At 39.4% G+C, this 15,064-nt stretch overlaps 1 protein-coding gene across 3 annotated transcripts in view; it reads right to left on the minus strand.

The window, feature by feature from the left end:
• The window catches only part of BABAM2 (BRISC and BRCA1 A complex member 2), a 399,480-nt gene that overhangs the window by 181,897 nt on the left and 202,519 nt on the right, over window positions 1–15,064 (minus strand). For all 3 annotated transcript variants that reach the window (XM_043469051.1, XM_043469049.1, XM_043469050.1), the window contains exon 7: window positions 7,063–7,172. In XM_043469051.1, coding sequence (XP_043324986.1) covers window positions 7,063–7,172 — 110 coding nt within the window. The remainder of the gene's footprint in view (window positions 1–7,062; window positions 7,173–15,064) is intronic.

Below are 15,064 nucleotides of genomic sequence, written 5' to 3' on the forward strand. Positions count from 1 at the left end.
GGCCAGATCAGGGTAGAAAGACCAGACAGGATTAAAAGAGAGAATACTCTGGATGATGAGAGAGATGTGCTTAATTCAGTTGGTAACAGGGAGACACTGGTGGTGTGGATGAAGTCATGGAAGGACATGATATGACTAGAACTTACTTTAAGAAGACATGAGAGTTTTCTGCTAAATAAACTGAAATAACAGGGAAAGTTAAAAAAAAAAAAAAGGCTATCAGGAGACGTGGCAATTGAAGAACTGAACTAAAATGACAGGAAGAATGACAAAAATAAAGACACTGCGGAGAGAGGGTTTCTAGTATAAAACAATGGGCTGGTTATTGATCTTGAGATGCAGCACTGGGCACTGAAGACCATGAGAGTGCTGTGAACACAAAGAAGGCTGCAAAGCAGAAACATCTACTTGAGGAATGATGAGTTTCATTTCAGACACTTTGAATTTGAGGTGTCAGCTGAACACACAGACACAAAATCTATCAAGTGGCTAGAAAAGCAGACCTGTAGACAGGGAGAAAAGCTGGGATTCGAAATGGGGATTTGGGGGTCGTCCACAAAGAGGTGAAACCATGAAAGAGGCCTAGGGTGAAATCATGGGAAACATAATTTAGCATAATTTAAAGGAGATCCAACCAGTCCATCCTGAAGGAGATAAGTCCTGGGTGTTCATTGGAAGAACTGATGCTGAAGCTGAAAGTCCAATACTTTGGCCACCTCATGCGAAGAGCTGACTCACTGGAAAAGACCCTGATGCCTGGAGGGATTGGGGGCAGGAGGAGAAGGGGATAACAGAGGATGAGATGGCTGGATGGCATCATGGACTCAATGGGCATGAGTTTGAGTAAACTCCGGGAGCTTGTGATGGACAGGGAGGCCTGGCGTGCTGCGATTCATGGGGTCGCAAAGAGTCGGACACGACTCAACGACTGAACTGAACTGAACTGAATGTGTTGGGAAAGGAAGTAAAGACAGTGAAGGATACCAGGAAGGATCTAAGAAACCCAGCTTTTAGAGGTGAAAAGATGTATTATGAAACTCATGCTAGACTATTCACAGTGGCCAAGACCTGAAAACAACCTAAATGTCCATCTACTGATGAGTGGATGAAGACGACGTGGTACATATATACAATGGAATACTATTCAGCTATAAAAAGAATGAAATAATGCCATTTGCAGCAACATGGCTGCAACTAGAGATTACCACACTAAGCGAAGTCAGAAAGAGAAAAACAAATACCATATGATAACTCTTACATATGGAATCTAAAATATGACATAAATGAAACTATCTATGAAACAGAACAGATTCATGGACATAGAGAACAGCCTTGTGGTCACCAAAGGGGAGGAGATTGGGGGAAGGATGGAGTGGGAAGTTGGGGTTAGCAGATATAAGCTACTATATACAGAATGGATGAAAAAAACAAGGTCCTACTATATAGCACAGGGAACTATATTTAATATCCTATGGTAAAACACAATAGAATACAAAAAAGAATGTGTGTGTGTGTATATATAACTGTGTCTCTTTGCTGTATAGCAGAAATTAACACATTGCAAATCAATTATGCTTCAATTAAAAAAAATGCAAGCCAAGAATATTACCATGAAGATTAGATGGGATGGTAAAAAAAATGCAAGCCAAGAATATTACCATGAAGATTAGATGGGATGGTAAATTGTAAAGCAACTTGAATATTTCAAAACACTAAACAAATACATTTTTATTGCTACAGTAGTACCATATCTAATCTCTAGAAAAACCACGTCGTATTGGCAGAGCCATACTTTCCAAAGTTTTCCAAAGTCCCCTCCTCAACAAGTTGATTGGAACTGTGATCTCCTCTTTCCCTGAAGTCTTTCAGTTGTTAATGTCTTTTCTTGGGTGTTTATATAACTCAAGAAGCACTAACAGAACATCAACCATGAGTCAAACACTACAGTAGGCATTTCCATACCCCCTTGGAGTGGATGAAACTGAAGCTTAAGATGTATCTCCCTTTACAGAAGATGAAATGAGGCTCAAAAAGGTTAAAGTATCTTGGGCAAGACTGCCAGTTAGCAAGTGGAGGAACAGAGGGCTTCTCATGCCGAGTCTTATTGTGCTATTTCTACACACAAGTTGGAACTTGCCATATTTGTTCTGATCTCCCTTACTGATTATACACAAACTAAGGGCATAAGCCACATCTCATTTTTTTCTTGATATTCTCTGAAGCATATAGCAAGAGACCTTATACTGGGTCAATTTTCAATGTGTTTTTGTTGCCTGAAAGAATGAATGTATGGATATTCACAGGCACACTGGCCTCAATAATGGCGAATGTCTTTGGGCTGGTAAGCTTTGAGTATTTATTTCCAAGGCGGGACTGTAACTCAACAACGCAAAGTTCTAAAAACAAATTCTGTACTTGTGAAAGATGCCACCTGGTCCGCCTCAGGGGCTGAAGTCCTCTTTTTATGCACGGAGTGGGAACAGCACAGGGAGTGACGAGCTGGTTTTCTTCAAACCACTCCCACTAACCGGCTGCAGCCAAGGACAGGCCCACACCTTTGGGGGAGAGAACTGTGCAGTCTCTGCTGCCATTTGACCTCTGGTGTCACCGCTGGAACTGCCACAGTCTGGGGCGGAGGTGAAGGCAAGGAAGGATTCGTGCCAGCTCGGATGACATAACCCTATGATTCCAGCTTTCCTGCCAGGAAAAAAAGGCAACTGGTTTGGAATCTAGTTTTTCACCCCCCTTCTCCTGTTATTCAACCAAAATCTACTTTACATAACTAACCATTAGCTTGTCTTGCATACCTTACCACTTTTTTTTTTTAATTTAAATGAACATTACTTAGTGTCTAATTCAATTGATTGACTTGGGTTCCTTTGAAAACAAATGAATGGACCCTGAAACATGCGCATTTTATAAAAGTCCCTTGTTGGAGAACACAAAGTTCTCAGAACCTTTTACTCTGCAAGCCACATATAGAACACAGCGAGAGACCAGGAAACAACAAGCATCTAAACACTATACAGGCGTTCAGTCAGTCATGCATCCCGGCACTGCTAGAAACACCAGACAACTGTGCCCGGACAGATTTCTGAAGTGAGACCACATTGCAGAGCTTCATAAATTATAATACACTTGGGAGTTTTCTACCCAGTGTCTCTGACAGATGTTCTCTTTTGTGGGAGCCTCTAATTTGGGGGCATTTGGTATCCATATCCCTAGAAATCTTTAGGGCAAAATAAATTTATCCCTCTTCCTGTATGTGATGACAAGACCCCAGAGTAGCCTTTTCCTATTTTTGAGACTAGTTAATGTGAGCACAGTGCCCTTGCCTACTGCATGAACTAGCTGGGGCAGAGACATTACACCAGCCAGACTAAAATGGGTTATTTCCCAGGCTCCATGCCATGTAAAGTCTTTTATCAATTTTTACCTACTGTGGATCAGGCTGTCAATCTCTAGGGCTTCTGCCTGTCAAATACAGTGCATGGGACTTGGGACTTCCTCGAAAGAGCCACAGCAAAAGCCAAAAAGTGTGCAAGCCTGAGCTAGGGCAAGCGTCTGGCATCGGCTTCGGGCGGGTCCACGTAGGATGCTTTTCCCATGACTCCTGAAAGAACTCTCCAAGTCTGACTCTATAATCAGTGCCTCAACAGTTAAAAGTTGACAGGATTGTATGAAACACAGAAACAAGAACTTAACACAATATCAACCTCTCTTCACTCAGTTCCTAAAATCTATCCTATGACCTTGACCTTAGTGAAATGACATTACTTCTTTCCTATGCTCTGAACTCCATAAGAGTCAGGCAAAGATATGAATAACTTTAGCAACTATGTAAGCCCTTAGAAGATCATACCACAATTCGACCACTTTCCATTTTAACCTTTCTCTAAAAGCTCATTTTTACAACTTTTACTCAAGGATATAAGAACGTTTAGTCATTTTATTTGCTATTACACATGCAGTTCTATTAAGGGAACTTGTACCAAACAGTAAAAACGTACAATCTCTCAATGATGCATTTTCACATTTTCTTGTGAAAATTACTTACTTCCCTAGAACACTGTCAATTGTTTACTATTATTTGATATTATTTACCCTGCACTGCATTTGTAAAAGCATTAAAGGAATGAAAAGACTTGCTCCTTGCACGTGAGTTGCTTGTGATATAGATAAAAGATGAAGAAAAAAAAAAAAAGCACAGCACTAACTAAATCTATGGTGTGCAGATTATAACAGTGATAGAAGTTTAGTGTTGTGAGAACTCAGAGGAAGGCTAGATTAATTTTGCTCAGGGAAAATGGGTGGTAGATGGCATCTGAAAAAAAAGTCTTAGAAAATGTATAATATTTCAACACAAAGACAGCATTAGAGAAGGGCATTTTACATGGAGGTAACAATTTTAGTAAAGGCACAGAGGCAAGAGAGTATGTGTGAATGTAGAAAACTTCAAGTGAAGGAGTCCAGCTGAAGGACAGGATACATGGGGAGAAATGACATGGGGGAAACTGATCTGGAAAAGTAAGCTGTGGCCAGTTCTTGACATAAAAGGGGCGGGGGGATGTAGAAAGCTAGATTTTAGAAATAGGAAATCACTTTTAAAACATTCCCTTTACTAATAATTTTTCCCACCATATCTTTGATTTTTAGAGTGAGAAATATTTTACTAGCAAGTTTACTTGCAAACTACGAGCAGTCACTTCAAAGAACAATAAAGTAAATGCTGGCAAATTTGTGGCTGCAGCTTAATTGATAATATTCTTATTACCTGTATCTTGTGATTGTTTTACAACTCTCTTTTCTCATCATCAAAATACCTTCTTAGTTTAATGCATTCTGTATGTACTGAGTGGCTACTCCGGAACTAGTATTTGCTCACATGTTTACTCATCCCCTCCTTTTCTGCCCCAATCTGTCCTACTAACCACTCACTCAGTCACTCATTCTTCTCCTGTAAACTATATCAATAATAATAACATTACTGGCTCCAACTTGCTATAGTGACAGGCATTGCAATTAATGCTTTATGAACAGTATTTAATATAATCCTCAAAACAAAACTATGAAAAAGGTATGATTACCCCATTTTACGGATGAGGCAACAAATTCAGAGATGTTAACTATTTTGCCAGTTGGTAAGTGACAGAATCCAGGTTTAAATCACATATGCTTGATTCCTTGCCTGTTACCACTTCACTGTATCCTCTCCAATATCCTTTGGCCTCTTACTGCTATGGTTCAGTATTTTCAATTAAAAATTAAAGGATTCATTGAGTGACTGCTACTTTAAGATCCTGTTCCAGGTATTGTCAGAGGTATATAAATAGATGAGAGAATGCCTGTGGGTTATAAATGCTCATAATCTTCCATATTTGAGTATAAAGAGCCATGCCTTCTATCAGTAAGATGGTATGTCCATGATTCATGAATTAAGAGCAACTAAGGAGAAGGGGGGTGAAAAGAGCTTGGTATATGAATGTGGATGGTGACCACATCTCAGACAGAAATCAGCCAACCCTGACTAGATGACTTACAGAGAATTTTAATAATACATTTCAAGCAGAGTCTGTAAAAACTCTCTCTGCTGATGAAAAATCTGTCCTGTCAGAAGTTCCCAACCAAATCTGCTTACAATCCATTTTCAATGAACCTCAACTTCCTTTGAAGTAGAATAAGCTAGTAAAGCATTTTAGCCAACAATAAGCACATTGTGAGGCTAGTGCTTATAAGATCCATTACTGATGAACAAAGTTACTGAGTTAAAACACAAACGTAATATCAAACTACTGGTACCACATAGTCTGAATGTTGTGTAAAGTGATACAGAACTATTTAAATGCAAAAAAATAATTCAAACATGTCATCTTTTTAAGCTACCTGCTTCTAATATTCCCTTCACTAACTTCTGAATAAGTTAATACTGTCAGGATACTGGTTACATTTTTACAAACAATGAGAAAAGTTATGAATACACAAGAAATTGAGTAGGGTGCTGTTCAGCAGTCCTCTTTAAGGTAACCATACATGTTGTTGTTTAGTTGCTAAGTCATGTCTGACTCTTTTGTGATACCATGGACTATAGCATGCCAGGCTCCTCTGTCCATGGGATTCTCCAAGCAAGAATACTGGAGTGGGTTGCCAGTCCCTTCTCCAGGGGAGGTTCCTGACCCAGGGATTGAACCCGGGTCTCCTGCATTGCAGACAGATTCTTTACCAACTGAGCCACCAGGGAAGCCCTAGGGGACATCATTTTAGTTCAGTTGCTCAGTCGTGTCCGACTCTTTGCGACCCCATGAACTGCCAGGGGACATAGGGCTAACCTATTAGTTTGGCAAGCAGGGCCCCATCTCAGAGTTGCTATCTGGAGGGGAGGCAGTGGGTTAACCTGCATGCATTAACTATCAGGGTGCACTCTGCTAGGGACGCAGGGGAGGGCTTCAGGAGCTCATAGGGGCGCCACCAGCCTCAGAGTTGGGATTGCTAGTCCCCAGCAGCCTCCCTCCTGCAGTCTGGAATGCTCTCCCCTGGCTGAAAGATCCGCCCCCACCATGTCTGCATGGCTCCCGCTCTCCACGAGTCAGTGCACGCGTGTCACGTCACTTCAGTTGTGTCTGTCTCTGCGACCCCATGGACTGTAGCCCACCAGGCTCCTCTGTCCACAGGATTCTCCAGGCAAGAATACTGGAGTGGGTTGCCATTCCCTTCTCCAGGGGATCTTCCCAACCCTACTTGGCAGGCGGACTCTTTACCACTGAGCCATCAGGGGAAGCCCAACCACACATACCCAGGGACATTCGTAAGGAGTCACAATTTTGGACCCAGGCACAGTATTCACATCACAAAGTGCACAGCTAAGTCTTATCCAAAGATCACTATGGCAAATACTGTCTGTATTTAATCTGGAATCTAAACACTGAATACAATTCATTTTAAGAAAACAAAAGTCAATAAAGAGAAACCATTTTAAGAATGTAAGACTGGCAAAAGAAGTAGCAATCACGTCTCATTAACAAGAGGAATCATCAGGCTACATAAAATTACGACACCAACACTTACTGTTCAATTCGGGGTGACAAGTACAGCTTCGGATACACCTGAGTGGCTTCAGTGTCCTCAAAACTGACAGAAAGGAGGGCCACATCTTCTCCTGGGTCTTCATTCACATCCTTAAACAGTTAGTGAAAAACACAATGTCATTAGTACTTGCTCTCATAACAGTTTTCTGGTGACCAGCTTACTGTCCGCCAGCAATGAGGCTGTGTGGGTCACCTGGATTCTAGTTTTGAGACTCCATACATGCTTTGCCACATATCTAGTCACTCTTTAATAGTGACAGCTTTCAAACATTCTGTTCAAACTCCACCATAATAATAAAAAGATCCCCACAAATCTTTCAGTTGTTCCCACATTCTAAGAAGGGACAAGTGAATCTGGTGTTAAAATAAAGGATTAGACAAAAATGTAGTTAAGTTACAGTAAACATGCTGCTAGCAAGATATACAATGTCTTACAATTTATATAGTACATACAGATGGCTTAAAATTTACTTTTCCTAGAAAGAAGATGCATTATAAACATGATTTATATCACCAGACAGTAAGAAAATCTTAAAATACCCGAGGAATTTTATTATATCTATCTTGATAATATACTGTAAGATATTTAAATAGTAAACATTGCCAAGAAATATATTACTATGAAGTGTGCCACTGTACATGCAAATGGCAGGGTGTTACACACATACCTGTTCAAACAAAATGATCATGGATGACTCATATGTGAACCACAAGACGTATGTATTTTAAAAGTCTAGTTATAAGAATATTATAAGACAAAAACAAAGAAACATTGAGAGGTTGAACTGATAATGATAAAGCTAAACTTATTGTAATTTATAATTAAAAAACAAGAATAGCAACAATCAAATGTCATAATCAACTCAAGCCAACACTGATGATATATTAAACTGTCCTGAATTAAAACTGTGGGACTTACCACTATGTGAATGTACTTTACAATCACTGCCAAGCACTGAGAATTTGGCAGACTTCTGAAACAAATACTGAATTAGAATAAATTCTCATAGCATGGTGATTTCAATTTGAGAATAAAAAATTTTAATAACCCTTAATTTATTTCTGATTGGTAAGTGGCTACAGAGGCTTCCCTGTTGGCTCAGGCAGTAAAGAATCTGCCTGCAATGTAGGAGACCCGGGTTCAATCAGGAAGATCCCCTGAAGAAGGGGATCCCACTCTAGTATTCTTGTCTGGAGAATCCCATGGATGGAGAATGTTGGACTACAGTCCATGGGGTCGCAAAAAGTCGAACATGACTGACTGACTCTCTCTCACACACACACACGCAAATGGCTCCAAGTCAAATACAAGTTTTTAAGAAACTTAATAGAATTGCACATTTTTCACACTAAGGCACTGCTAAGAGCCAACCCACATTTCTAAATCAGATCACACGTTCTCAGCAGACATCCTAGGAGAGTCCCAACCCAGACTTTAAGAACCACTGCCTGTGATACTTGGGAATCTCAGACATGATGTCCTTCCTTTGGTCTAAAACAGGCCTCAGCCCAATTCTTCTGCATCTTTGGAAGCTGGTCCTCACACTCACCTGCTTACCTCTAGCATCTTTGGTCTCCTTGCTCTGCTTTCTACTGTGTCTACAGGATGCAAAACTGTGGCAAGTATACATAGAGACAAGGAACGGAAGTCTCCCCTACCTTAAAATATAAAAATTTTTAAAAGAAAGAAAAGAAATCATGCTGATTTCTGCTTAGTTCCCTGGGTTTTCTCTCACATCTCCCCTCCACTGCATAGACTGCTGCTGAAAGACTGGTCCACACTCCCTGTCTCACTCCCTCTCCTCTTCTTAACCTCCCCTTAGCCCGCTCTAGTAGCCTTCTGACCCTAATTCCTACCAGGACAGCCATTAAAGACAACAAATGCCTCTCGGTCCCCATCTTACTTGATCTCTAAACAGTATTTGACATGGAATTCTCTCTCCTCTGAAAATACTCCTTCTTGCTCCGAAGAAGCTATATGTTCCTGGTCTTCTCGTGTCTCTTTGGCCACTTCCCCCTCTCTTTTCTTCCTCTCTTTTTTAACTTCTCAATTGTTTTTTCATTTTACATTACAAAATTCAGGCTTGTTGTAACAAGTCAAATGATACTGAAGGTTTTTTTGTTGTTGTTGTTGTTTTAAAAAGGCATTTCCAAAAATAAATAAATAAATAAAAAGGCATTTCCATCCTTGCTTTTCAAGGTAACCAATAGTAACTGTGTATGTGGCCTTAAACAGCTTTTTCTATGATCATAAAAACATACACACACTTGCATAAAAATAACTCTTCAACTGTGTGTTCTGTTTTCCCTAATAAGAGTCCTATTATACACAGGACTCTACCACTGCTTTCTAAATAGTCACATAGTATTTCACGTCATGGATTTATTTTGTATTTAACCATTCCCCTAGCAACAGACATTCAGGTTGCCTGTAGTTCTTAGCCACTTGATAGTGCTGCAATAAGTATCTTTGGATAAACACCTTTTAGTAGTGGGACTTATATTTCTTAGGAGATAACTAAAACTCAGCTTGCTGAGTCAAAGGCTATAAACATTTTACATTTTAATAGATTGTTTTTCTAAAACTTCTGCAGCAATTCACATTTGGGCCCATGAATTTGCATCAGTATGAGAAAGCCTCTTTCTCTTCATCCTGAGTAACTGGATGATATTGGCTGTTTCTCTTTCATTCGACATTGGCAATCTGATAGCTGGAAAACTGTACCTCAATTTAGATTCAATGAATGAAGCTGGGCAATTTTTTTTTACTTGTTTATAGATAATTTACATTTCTCCTATAAACCTTCCCATCAAATCTTTTGCCCATTTTGCTTAAAGGCTTTTGGACTTTTTTGTTGTTATTGTTTATTACATTTACTAACCCTTGTTTATCCCATGTATTATAAATATTTTCTCTTTTTTTTCCATTTATTTTTATTAGTTGGAGGCTAATTACTTTACAATATTGTAGTGGTTTTTGCCATACATTGACATGAATCAGCCATGGATTTACATGTGTTCCCCAGCCCAATCCCCCCTCCCGCCTCCCTCTCCATCCCATCCCTCTGGGTCTTCCCAGTGCATCAGCCCTGAGCACCTGTCTCATCACCAGCCCAGGTTGGATGCAAATATTTTCTCTTTTTGGCTTCTGACTTTGTCTGGGGGCTCTTCTGACATCAGAAGAAAATTGAGAATGCTATAGGGTTAAATCTGGCTAATAACTCAGAGGTTGTTTAACCATTTTCCTAGTTTTTCCTCTAACACTGTTACAATTTTATTTTTACATGTAGATTTTGCAATGCATGTATATCTGGACTATATCTTTAGGTGGAATGACAGAGGAAGTATGTAAAAGGAACAAGTAGTACAGTGCCTGGAACACAGAAACCACTCAATGTCTGCTGAATACATAAATCAATAAACAATTTAATGTTAATTCCTAGCCTTTTTCCTCCACACTTAGTGATTTTATAAAAGCTGCTGTCACCAGTGATGTCTGAGAACTAAGTACTGGTTCCTGGCTCCTGTCCTCTCCCCCACCTCCCCTCCCCAGTAAACCAAAGTCCCCAGAACTAGTGGTTTTAAAAGGAAAGCCAAGATTGGGAGTCTGAGTTTATCTATCACTTTTTACTCTTTTATAGATGAGAAAGAATCCAACTTTGTATGCTCCTTTCTGTAAAGTAAGGATGGAAAATTTTAAAAATACTTATAGCCTCAGCAAATAGAAACTATGTAATTATATGATTCTAAAACTCATAAAATATCTAAAATAAGGGTGAAGCTGAGCTTGAAAAAATTCACATTCAGAGAGACAAATTCATTTTATAATCTAAGTGCAAAAGTAGTTCCCTTTGGAGTTAGGGTAGTCACCTTCAGAGAAATAGTAAAAGAAGAACTAACATTAAACTGTCTTTCAGATACCTTTGCCCAACAACTGAGTTTCCTTGTTAAACGTCTCTGACTACAAGTCACAGAACTCTGTTAAAATTTAAAAAAAACACTGAAAAAAACGGGGGCCACTAAAAATCCTTTTAATTAACAGCTTCATTCCATACGCCTATGAATAACTTATAATTATTTCCCTTTCCTGTTTTTTGAACTTTGCATTTCACTACTATTTAAGCAAAGAACAGAAATGCTCAGAGACAGTCCTCCAAACAACCGGAATGACCCTGGTTTACATAATCAACATTTATTATCTGGCATCCTGCAAAAAGTACATGAAACATTAATCTGAGTATGAAAATAGCTGTTTCTAGAAGTTCCTTTTATGAACTTCTTTAATATGATTTATTCCCCTTGGTGTGTGTGGCACATGAGTTTTCCCCGAGTTGGTATTTGATATCTAATGGATACGTAAGTTTGACTTTGAGAGCTTAAATAAGCCCAAAGAGTTCCAAAAATACAAATCTACACAGTGCTGCTTCCAGTTTCTGCAGCTCTAACAGGCCTGTACATGTGTTCCTTCCCATCTGGGAAATTATAAAAGAAGCTCTTGTACCATGGTTCTTAGAAGCTAACATTACAGATGATTATTGTAACCACTAATGGCAGCATTTGGAAAACAGGGGGTGGTAACAGTGTAGTAGGGGAAATTTTAAAATGTACAAGTATACATTTTCAGGGCTTCCTATCTGTGCCATTTGAAACTGCAGCAGACTAAAATGGGGTTGGGGGGCAATGCCGAATCTGCTAAAGCTGAAACAAAAATACTGCCTCACACCTTTACAAAAGCATGTCAGGCACTGATATGCATATGGCAAGGCAATCATGGCTGTGATATTTTGCTGAGAATTATCAGTGGATTTGGCATGGCACTTGGTTATAGCAGAAAGGGCTTCCTGTGGCTTGCAGTGAATAGTCACTAGATGGTGAGTTCCTTGCAGGCTGGGAGTTTTTCCTGTTCATTTTTGTATCCCCAGTGTCTGGAACATAGTAAATATATAGCAAATTGGTTGAAAAAAAACTGAATTAGCACAGGAATGACTGTAAGAGTGAGTAAATGATGGAGTTAAACAGAAAACGCTTTCTGTTACAAAGATTCTCAATATTTATCTCTTCTGTGCCTTAAATCTACAACTAGTTCAGATTTTATCATAGAAAACTCAAATCTAAACCATATATAAGCGAAGGATATACTGACCAATAAAAGTTAACACTCTGCTTAGGTTATAATGGTTTATTTATACACCTTTTCTTCATTGGGGCTCATTGCAATATCAAAAGGGTATAAAAGAGAGAATAATTAGCCTTGGAAATGAAAGTAGACACAAGTACAATTTATCATTATGCTGTACCTTTTTGATATGCTAATTTTCCAAATGAGGAAAGCAGTCATTAAACAAGTCCCTATATGTTGATCCTATATGTAGGATCAAACCATCAATTAACTAGTTGCTGACAGAAAATATTAGCTGGACAATATATATTACAAACCACATGTCACATAGGAAGACTGTAAAAAAAAAACTGCATTTCTCAACTCAGAAAGTTTTACAACAAAACTATAACCATTACTAGTAAAACCAGTTTGTGGACATAAAGACTATAAAGAAGCTATTATCCTGTCTGTCAAAAACAGAGTAAGAACTATTTTGAGTTATATTTAAAATTATATTAAATAAGACCCAGGATTAATCATGATTCCTAGGGTGACTGAAAACTACATCTAAGTAAGCAACTCATATACAAAAGGTATGCGTTTTTTAAATGATATAAGCAAATTAAAAATTTCCAAAACAGAACCTTATTTTAAAATATACTAAATGAAGTTTGTACTCTAGAGGCCCCAGAATTTTGACAGTATAGATTTGTCATCAGATTACATATATTTAGGTTTTTACAAGTCAAGTTTTTTCAAGAGAATGAGACTCTCATGATGCTACCATTCATTTAACAAGCATGGAACAAAGTAAGTAAAATATATAGTATGTTACAAATACTATAGAGGAAAATTAAAGCTGGAGAAAAGGATTAAGAGTGAGGAGGGAACAGAAGTTTCAAGAGTGGTCAAGACAGCTTATAGAGACTCAGCAGTGGCCTCTCATTACTTGAGACAGGAGATTTACAATAACATGTCCTCTAGACTCACTGTTACATATCAGTATGAGCAACCCCAGTTAAAATTTGAATTGGATTCTACTAGCATTAAGACATGACAACAAGGGACTTCCCTAGTGGTCTAGGAGTTAAGACTCTGTCTTCCAATGAAGGGGGTACAGGTTCAATTCCTGGTCAGGGAACTAAGATCCCACATGCTCCAGGGCAACTGAGCCCAGGGGTTGCAACTAGAGAGTCTATGCACCTCAAATAGAGAGTTGGTGCAAAGCAACAAAAGATCATGCATGATGGAAGAAAGAGCCCGTCTGCCACAACTAAGATGCAATGCAGTCACATTAAGCAAAAGAAATATTGTCACCCTGCTTATTTAACTTATATGCAGAGTACATCATGTGAAATGCTGGGCTGGATGAAACACAAGCTGAAATCAAGATTGCCGGGGGAAAAATCAATAACCTCAGATATGCTGATGACACTACCCTTATGGCAGAAAGCAAAGAGCAACTAACAAGCCTCTTGATGAAGGTGAAAGAGGAGGGTGAAAAAGCTGGCTTAAAACTGAACGTTCAAAAAATTAAGATCATGGCATCTGGTCCCATCATCTCATGGCAAATACATGGGGAAACAATGGAAACAGTGACAGACTTTATTTTCCTGGGCTCCAAAATCACTGCAGATAGTGACTGTAGCCATGAAATTAAAAGACGCTTGCTCCTTGGAAGAAAAGCTATGACCAACCTAGACAGCATATTAAAAAGCAGAGACGACTTTACTGATCAAGGTACATATAGTTAAAACTATGGTTTTTCCAGTAGTCACGTACAGATGTGACAGTTTGGACCATAAAGAAGACTGAGAGCTGAAGAATTGATGTTTCTGAAATGTAGTGTTGGAGAAGACTATTGAGAGTCCCTTGGACTGCAAGGAAATCAAACCAGTCAATCCTAAAGGAAATCAATCCTGAATATTCATTGGAAGGACTGATGCTGAGGCTGAAGCTCTAATACTTTGGTCACCTGATGCAAAGAGCTGACTCACTGGAAAAGACCCTAATGCTGAGAAAGATTGAAGGCAGGAGAAGGGGACAACAGAGGACGAGATGGTTGGATGATATCATCAACTCAATGGACATGAGTTTCAGTAAGCTCTGGGAGATGGTGAAGGACAGGGAAGCCTGGCGTGCTGCAGTCCATGGGGTTGCAAAGAGTCGGACATGACTGAGCGACTGAACAACAGCAAAAGAAATATGGAAGAATAAGAAAAACTATGTACCTAAGGGAAGACCACGCTAACTCCTTGGAAGGAAAGTTATGACCAACCTAGACAGCATATTAAAAAGCAGAGACATCACTTTGTCAACAAAGGTCTGTCTAGTCAAGGCTATGGTTTTTCCAGTGGTCATGTATGGATGTGAGAGTTGGACTATAAAGAAAGCTGAGTGCCTAAGAATTGATGCTTTTGAACTGTGGTGTTGGAGAAGACTCTTGAGAGTCCCTTGGAGACTGATTGCAAGGAGATCCAACCAGTCCATCCTAAAGGAGATTAGTCCTGGGTGTTCATTGGAAGGACTGATGTTGAAGTTGAAATTCGAATACTTTCACCACCTGATGCGAAGAACTGACTCATTTGAAAAGACCCCGATGCTGGGAAAGATTGAGGACAGCAGGAGAAAGGGACGACAGAGGATGAGATGGTTGGATGGCATCACCAACTCAATGGACATGGGTTTGGGTGGACTCTGGGAGTTGGTGATGGAGAGGGAGGCCTGGTGTGCTGCGGTTCATGGGGTCGCAAAGAGTCGGACCCGACTGAGCGACTGAACTGAAGGGAAGACCTCGGTCTCACTGCTAAGAAGTCTCTGTCCAATAATGACACTGCTCATTTTGGAAATCAGGTCATTTCCTCTTTATCAAAGTGCTGGG

The sequence above is a fragment of the Cervus canadensis genome, chromosome 5 (assembly GCF_019320065.1).
Source record: "Cervus canadensis isolate Bull #8, Minnesota chromosome 5, ASM1932006v1, whole genome shotgun sequence".
Classification (NCBI taxonomy): domain Eukaryota; kingdom Metazoa; phylum Chordata; class Mammalia; order Artiodactyla; family Cervidae; genus Cervus; species Cervus canadensis.